The 9111-nt window shown below is 33.1% G+C and overlaps 1 protein-coding gene across 1 annotated transcript; it reads left to right on the top strand.

Moving 5' to 3' along the window:
- The first annotated feature begins 2472 nt into the window (after positions 1-2472).
- Positions 2473-4337, top strand: LOC132273481 (transcription factor MUTE). Its single transcript, XM_059774439.1, has 3 exons — positions 2473-2568; positions 2715-3128; positions 4112-4337. The coding sequence occupies exons 1-3, from the start codon at positions 2473-2475 to the stop codon at positions 4202-4204; spliced, it is 603 nt and encodes a 200-aa protein (XP_059630422.1). The 3' UTR covers positions 4205-4337.
- The last annotated feature ends 4774 nt before the right edge of the window (positions 4338-9111 follow it).

The raw sequence follows: 9111 nt of genomic DNA, 5'->3' as shown, positions 1-9111 counted from the left end.
ACCTTAATATTGTCTTTCAGTTCACGGCCAGAAAATAGATGGACTTCGAACTTAGGGGTGCACACGGTCCGGTTTTGAGAATTTTTGGAACCAAACCATTCCCTACGGTTCCAGAAAATTTGAAACCGAATCAGACCATTTGAGCTATAGAACCAAACCAGCCCAAACAGTGAAAAAATGGTTTGGTTCGGTTCGATTTGGTTCCACAGTTCTAGTTGAATTTTATTTCCTTTTTTTTTTTTTCCCCTCAAATTGTATATACAACAAAAATATCAATAAAAACATTCACATTCCCGAATTCAAAACTAAAATAGAGAAAGAAAAAGAGAGGGTAAAGTACTGGGTGAAATAGACCCAAAATCTAAACCTTAGAAATTAAAATAAGTTTGAATTTTGCTAAAACTTAAATGGATGACAAATCCGTGGTTGAAAATTAAGAAACTTGATTCATTATCTTTGTTGGTTGTGCTTGAGGTGCAAACACACCGTAAGATTTAGAGATATGTGAACTGGAAGTGAGAGAGAAGGGTAGAAAGTGTGAGAAAGAGAATGTCACCGATGGCAGCGATAAAAGATCAGCGACGATGACTGAATTTCGAAAGTTGCTTGAGAAAGATTGATCAATAACTGAATTCCGCAGCGATGAGAACTAAGAAGTGAATGAGACGGCGTGAGCAAAGAAAAACAATGAGATAGTGGAGGAATGTTGGCACGCACCCAAAAATCAAAACATTGGGAGAAGTAAAAGCAAATAAAAAAATATCCGATAATGATGAATGTTGACTCCCGTTTGATAGTTGTACCGAAATCCCTTCCAAAGTGTGTATATATATATATATAATATAACATATATTTGTATACCAATTATAACAGTTCAATCTGGGTCGGTCCCGTCCTGTAGGACCCTAATCTGGGACTAAACCAAAAATTTGAGGTTCCATTATTTTAAAATCATGGCCGGACCGAACCGCATGAGGGCTGATTCCATCCTAATCTGACAAGACTATTATGCAATTTAATTTAATTCAATAACTCGATAAATAATTTATGAATGTCTTTAGATTTGAATTTGTTTTAATTGAATATTTGATCCGATAATTCGGTTGGTTAATGGTTTTATTTTTTTTTTTTTTTTTTGCTTTTTGTAAAAAAAATAAAGATAAAAAAGAAGTGAAAACAATAATTAGATTATAAAGGAGAGACAAAACAGGAGGCAAATAAAATACGGAAGAAAGAGGAGAAGAAAATTAGTTCTTTTACCATTTGTTAAAGAAACACAATTAATGAAGAGAACAAAATTATAAAAACATTTTGATACTATATAAATATTATATATTATAATATTATATAATATATATTTAATATATAATGTATTGGATTGATAATAATTTATATTCGAATTGTTAAATTCGGATCGTTAATAGGTTATCGGATTAAATCTTCAATTCATACTGAATTATGGGATGAAAATTCGATCCATTGAAAAATTATATTTTAGAAATGGAATTATGAATCATATTATTTCGAGTTTGTATTGAATTTTTATGCTCTAAACACACCATAAGAGCACTTATTATATGAGTTTGGATCATTGATAAGGGGCACAAGTTACTTTGTCCGGCCACATGACACTGATGAGTGTTATTCTGAATTCGTGTACCTTCTCACACTTCACCAACTCACATATAAAAATCTGACTTGTATCAACACACTACTACCGTAATGGTTGTTGCAGAAAAGATCACCATTCTTATTTAGCTCTTATTAAGGAAATGACAATGAGACCATTGAGCTAGCTAACCATTTAAGGTACCGTTCAGGCTCATTTGTTCAGCCATGCACGCGCTATCATTAATTTTTCTCCACTAGGTTTATTTATAGATCATGACACACACACACACACAAAAAAGTTGAAAAAAAAAAAAAAAAAAAGAAAAAAAAAAAAAAAAAAAAAAAAAGAAAAAGGTAGAAAATAATTGGATTGATCATCAGACTTGTTGAAAAATGGGAGGTACATACAGAAAGTAGCAGAAATGAGCGATGAAGAGGTGAGCATGGCATGCATGAAGGAGAGCAAGTAGTAGCAGTACAGCAGGTAAATCTGCATGGCATGAGAATTTACCCTCTCTTCTTTATAATCACGCGGGCACGTAATTGTTACAAGATAATAAACGTGAGAACATGTAATATATGTTATTATATCTATATCTACTATCCATCCACACAAGAGAGAAAGGACTATACTAATAAAACTAGTAGCCTCACGAGACTGCAACATATAGCATTTAAGAAGAGAGAACCTAGACCTATGAAGATCATCGCAATACGTGTAGGGTTGGTTGTAGGGTTTTTACTCACAATGACTACTTATAAATAGAAACCACTTGCGTGTCCTTTCAAAAGGACCAAGGAATTGCATATATAGCGCTCTCTCTCTCTCTCTCTCTCTCTCTGTACTCAACCCTAAACAACATGTCTCACATAGCCGTGGAGAGGAACAGGAGAAGACAGATGAATGAACATCTCAAAGTTTTGCGCTCCTTAACTCCATGTTTCTACATCAAAAGGGTATATATATATCTTCTCTCTCTCTCTCTCTCTCACACACACACACACACACACACACATATAGTATGTGCATGTATGTATATAGAGACATCAAGCTAGACACATGCATATTAACTTATGTACTTTTTTCTATGATATATATGAAGGGAGACCAAGCATCTATTATAGGGGGTGTAATAGAATTCATCAAGGAGTTGCACCAAGTGATTCAATCTTTGGAGTCCAAGAAAAGAAGGAAGAGTCTAAGCCCTAGCCCTACTAGTTTAAGTCCGAGTCCGAGGCCATTGAAGCTAACTACTCATGTTCCTCCTCCTCAACCTGATAGCCCTTTTGGAACGGAAATTGGTAGTGTTAAGGAACTCGGAGCATGCTGCAACTCTCCGGTTGCAGATGTGGAAGCAAAGCTTTCGGGCTCAAATGTCATCTTGAGAACAATTTCGAGGCGAATCCCAGGTCAAATTGTGAAGATAATACATGTGCTGGAGAAACTTTCTTTTGAGATCCTTCAATTGAACATCAGTACCCTGGAAGACACAGTTCTTTACTCCTTTGTCATCAAGGTACGTATATCATATATACACCAATCGCTAAATACTGTAGTATTTCTTAAAAGGGCAAAGGGCAAATCTAGTGCATCTCATGTGGAGACGCTTTTAGCAAGCAGTAACCTTACTGTTGCGCCAACGCTGATCCTCAACCCATTTTTACTAATTCTTCTAGGGCTTAATTATTAGATGCATACATACATATAAATAGAGATAGAGAGAGAGAGAGAGAGAGAGAGAGGATAAGGGGATTGACTGATATATATATACACACACACACATAAAATTGTTAAGAAATAGATACACGATCATATGATTACCAATCCTCTATATATCTGGAGCACTAGGCTTATATAGATCTGTGTGTGTAGAAGGAGAGTGAATCATATGAATTGGTTTACACAGGCTTATTAATATTCTTTGATTGGGCTTCAAATCGGATAAAATATAGCCAACATATAAGTGACAATTATGGTGGGATCATTTTAGAAACAATAAAAGTGAAGGTTCATGTGATATCATTTTCACACACTAAATTTATTCAGAATTGTACTGTAAGATTTAGGTTCACCTTTAAGTGCACCACATGGTTGGCAGAGTGTTATATTCAACAGGAACACAACACACAAATATCCATAAATAAATTTTAAAAAAAAAAGTGCATGCCACATACATTTTGTATCCCCGTGCATAGACATTCAAAGGATTCCTAATTATACCGTCATCTAATTGATTATTGTGTTCTATAAAACTCACCACTAGATGGTACACCACGTATTCTGTGTGTATTACACACAGGAATTAAACGGCTGGCACCCGGGTACGATGAGAGCTTAAGTAACACTGATTATATATATATATATATATATAACACACTGATATATATATATATATAACACACTGATGGTGTCATGAATTTTCTTTACTATGTAGTTATAATGATAATATACTCTCTTTCTTTCTTTCTATTTTTGATGACTACATGCTATATGATACAGATAGGACTGGAGTGCAGGCTAAGTTTGGAGGAACTAGCACTTGAAGTTCAACAAAGCTTCTACTCTGATGCGATTTGTGTGAACGAGATATAGAGTAGGCGTAGAGTACGTCTTAAATAGTATTACATAGTCGTATGTATGTACCAGAAGGGGAATAAAAATAGAGAGAATTTATAAAGAAATTTTACTTTAAAAAATACAAAAATCACCAAGTCCTGTGGTTTGTTGTCTTGTATTTTTAAAGTAGAGAATTTCTTTGTAATTTTGTCAAAAAAATATGTATTTCATCAGCTTAAAGTACTAATGTTGAACTTCATTATAATATAATCTGTTTTTTTTTTTCTTTAGGTTGATAAAATAAATGAATTTAATTTTTTTTGAGATTGGATTATTTTCCTTCTTATTGGAGTAAAACTCTGTTCAAGTTGCTGTACATTTGATCCATACTTAAACTCGTATAAATACAAATGATCAAGGCTCATTTCTTATTTTCCAACCTCGATCTTGTGTATAATTCTATTGATTTAGGAGTATGTGTAATGTGTGCGTGCACCTAGAATTGAATTGAATTGAAACTAGGTTTATTCAATCATGCATGTTTTTGTATGTGTGTTTTTGTATGTTAACTTCATGTATATTGTGTTTTAAGAGTCAAGTCACATAAAACCTTTGCTATACCCCTATCAATTATCAACATGAATTAATCCTGATATACCATTGATTTTATAAATGTTACAGTCCCAAAATAGAGTACAATAACAAAACAAGATTTATAAATATGACCGACTCCAAATGGTTGGTTTATGGTTGTTAGGCTGATTAAAACCCGTGTATTATCTGTTCATGAGCTAGGCAGCTTTGGTTGATATGTTCTTGTTTTTCTTTTCTTCTTAATGTTAATATGTTATTTTTTTGGGTAAGTTAAAAAATGTTAATATGTTATTCTGAGCTATACTAAACTAATTTATACCAAAGACGAGTTTAAGGGGTTTTGTTTCTAGAAAGGTAGTATTCAATTATTAACAGTCTATAGAGCTTCAGAGCCGTGTAGAGAGAATTATAAAGAATTAATTAGATGATTCTATAAAGTTAGCGTTTAAAAAATAGAACATGCATTCTGGAGAAATTGATAATATATGACGATGTAAATATTTTATAGGAGTGTTTTTGAAAGTAAATTATAACAGTTGATTGTATTGAATCTTAATAACCAGGTATGCGCATAAATAGCGTATGAATTAGTTTGTAATTCATACCATTAAAAGTAGAGTTAGCTCTGATTCATGGAGTACCTATTCTTTTGTCATAAGTTCACCAATCAATATGATAGCGCAGAATGATATATTTAAATTAAGACACTTTATACAAATGACTGGGATGTATTGAATTCATTTCCAATTCTACAAAGGGTTTCATTTTCATTTTGTCTTCTGCTTAAATTTATCAAATAACTTTTTCTTTTTTCTTTTTTAACCAAAATTTACCAAATAATCGACAATTTTCATTCCATTTATAATCTATATTTTGCCATATCATCAAAGTAATAAAATATTTCAAAATAATGTCATTAATTATTGTAATTAATTTTCTTTCTTGCTGCATCACGACCGGTAATAGTATGTGTTCTATCAACCAAATATATTTTCCCTTCCCCTTCATCTATATCTCTTCAAATCAATCCAAACTGTAACAACTTGTAGTCCAATTTGTATGATCGAGTAAATGAGTTTACTTGTTGGTCAATTTGGTCAATTTGGTCAATCTAATTATTTTCAATTAAAAAGTTAAATCTTTTTCTTTTTCCTTTTTATTATGTATCATCAATCAGTCTGTGTGAGTGGAACTTAATCCAATAATTCGGTTAAAGACTTGTTGAATAAGCTGTATATTTAAACGGGCAAGCCCATGGTGTAATAGGCCCAAATGAAATTTAGGACATTGTGAACTTATGAATTATGATTCGATTAGTCCATGATTGGGCTGTTAAAACCGGGACCTTGGTTCAAGCTAAAGCCAGGAGGCCATGTGGCTCAATGGGTTCAGCCCAAACTAAATACATATGTTGTGCAACAATAAGTATATATCAATTTCAGCTTGCTTAAGCTGGCCCAATCCATCTCAACCCAGAAGTACTTTTGTTGTATTAAACTTCACAATACCTTTGCTAAGCATAAACCCTAATTAAAATCTACTGTTATCACTTGTGAACTACACTTTGAAAGTGAAAAAGTTCCATTGCATGGCCTCAAATAGCTGTCCTCTACTTTCACCCAAAAAAACAATAAAAAAATTAAATTAACACATACACCTCCCCAATCCATTCATTTGGACCTATTATCATTTTGGGCTTTACCTCTCCTTGAAATTATTATGTATGGGCCCACAGTAGAAAATGATGGATAAAATCCATTGTTGTAAGGTATTGCTGCATCTTCATGATTGCCAAGTCACATTAGAGTAGTAGTGTTGTTTACTCTCTTTTGTCAATGACCACCACATGCGGTGTGTTTAATCAAGTTGGTCAAGCATCATACTTTCAAGCTTTCAATTCTTCACATGCCTTAAAAGTTCACATGATATTTATTTTCACTTGATCTCACATTTATAGTAATTTCATAGTGATATTTTTATATGATGCATGTGACTTGTAGGGTGCTTCTTATGACCAAAAAAACAAATGAGTGAAAGGAAATGATAATATTAGCAGGAGAGAGAAAAAAAAAAAAAAAAAAAAAAAGTAGTGATAGTATTGATTCATTTTATTGTTTTAAAAATATGAAGGAAATGAGGGGGAAACATTAGTACTATCATCTTGTTTGGTAAATAAAAAATAAAGAAAAGAAAAAGAATCTTTTCCTAAGTTAAAGTGATAAAACATAAATTAATTTTTCGTAAAGAACATGGACAAAATTAATAATTACTAACATCTTTTACTCTATTTTTTCAATGAGAAAAGGCAAAATTACCATTTTATTTAAGAAGTTGAAAAAACCCCTCTTTCTCCTTCCTCTCCTTTTTCTTTGGTTCCTTATTTTGAGATCAAACATGAAATAAACATATATTTTATTCTTCATTTTCTTCCAAGTTCTTCAATTCGAACATACTCTTTGTTTTTTTTAATGATTGTAGTGTTTATGAAGGGCCTTTAGTACTCCTACACAAAGACCCACGAGCCCCAATATAGTCAGTCTTAAACTGGCCCAATACCATGGCTGTAGTTTTTATTTCGTTGACGTTTAAATAAAAATAAGAAAAGAGTAGCGAATTAGTGTGTGTATATAAAATAAGAGGACATTAATTGAGAAGCAAAGGGCGTTTCTTAAGTTGTCATGGAGGTATTAAGGCTTTGGAATTAACACCCTCTAACTCATTTAACGAGACTGTTATTTAGAGTTAAATTCCTCATTCATCACACATAACGAAAGTATCATCATATCAACATCAATATCAACATCAACACAAGCATATATGGAGACAACAATCATATACAGATACACATACCACAATATTTTACATGATTCACTCAACTCTAGGACTACGTCATGGAAAGAAAGATTTCCCCTATTATGAATTAAAGAAGAAAATATACAACCATATGTCAAAACCACACTCACTCATGTATACACACAATGGTGGATCCAAGGGAGGGCTGGGCTGGGCTCCAGCCCCCCCCCAAAATTTTTTTTTTTTTTTTTTTTTATTACTATGGGTAATTTAGCCTAGCCAAAAAAATTATTATTATTATTATTATTATTTGTATTAGTCCACCCAAACAAACCCAAGTAAGTTAAACCACAATACTAAAATAAAGGCTTAATCCAAACAGGCACTAATACATGACTTAGATAGATATTTTGAGCTCATATCTATTATTGACAAATTCGAGTCTTTAAAGACTCGTCAAACACAATTTAGATAGATATTTTGTAATCTTTGAATTCAAATATTTATCTAGATTATGTTATGAAAATAAATAAATAAATAAAAATAAAAATAAAAATAAAATTGCTGAAGAAATTGTGTTATTAAATTTATGTTTAATTTTAGCCCACCTCATTGTCAATTCCTAGATCCGCCCTTGTATATACACTCGAGAATTACATATACTCTCATCTCTCCTCATAACACTCACCCTTAAACCCTTTACATTGATCTTTTCCTCTCTCTCTTAACCTCTCATTCACATCTCTATTTATAGTCTTCAAAACTAGGGATGGCAATAGAGCGGGTTTAGAGCAGGTTTCCCTAAATCCCGTCGCGCCCCATTTAATTTTTGTCAAGTCCATGTCCTCCCCGCAACCCATGACGGGTTGCATTCTCATATCCAGCTCCGCCCCGTTGGAAAATATTATGCCATGTGCCCGCCCTGCTAATGATTTTTTTTCTCCCACTTTTTGGGACTGAAACTACTGCTATTTAAATGTAGAAAGCCTGGGAATAGCACAACATAAATGAAATTATAAATCCCAAAAAAAAAAAAAAAAAAAAAAACAACAACCATGCACATAACATAATTCAGATAACATAATTAACAAAAATAAGGATTTAATACAACCAAATCACAAGAAGTTTTAAGCTCCAACTTCCACCATAACCAAAACAAAAGTAAATTTAATACCAAGTTTACATCCCAAATAAGTTATTAATAATATATATATATATATATAGTTATATGCTTAGCGGGGCGGAGCGGAGCGGGGCGGGGCGGGGCGGGGCCCCGACGGATATGTATACTGAACCCTTACCCGCCCCGTGACCCGTAACGGGTACAAAATTTGTATTCATACCCGCCCCAACGATATAAAAGGTGTTCTCATATCCGTTATTAAAGGGGCGGGATGAGCTGGGGCCCCGGGGCGGTAAAAATTGACATTCCTATTCAAAACCCAATTCTTTGTTAGACAAGTATTTCCCAACTTGCCTACAAGGAGTTACTGTATCAATCTTCAACTCTAAAATAGTAGGTACAACTTCTTCTCCAAATCTTCAATTTTTTCCCC

The sequence above is a fragment of the Cornus florida genome, unplaced genomic scaffold, assembly GCF_030987335.1.
Source record: "Cornus florida cultivar Cherokee Brave unplaced genomic scaffold, ASM3098733v1 CherokeeBrave_3.0.0_Hap2_Chr09, whole genome shotgun sequence".
NCBI classification, from domain to species: Eukaryota; Viridiplantae; Streptophyta; class Magnoliopsida; order Cornales; family Cornaceae; genus Cornus; species Cornus florida.
This window is presented reverse-complemented; position numbering and strand designations above follow the sequence as displayed.

What these genes read in the sequence shown, in the direction of transcription:
- LOC132273481 (XM_059774439.1), top strand. Translation starts at nt 2,473, where the DNA reads ATGTCTCACATAGCCGTGGAGAGGAACAGGAGAAGACAGATGAATGAA. An exon ending in CATGTTTCTACATCAAAAGG is followed by an intron (nt 2,569 to 2,714) that starts GTATATATATAT and finishes ATATATATGAAG; the next exon opens with GGAGACCAAGCATCTATTAT. An exon ending in TTTACTCCTTTGTCATCAAG is followed by an intron (nt 3,129 to 4,111) that starts GTACGTATATCA and finishes TATATGATACAG; the next exon opens with ATAGGACTGGAGTGCAGGCT.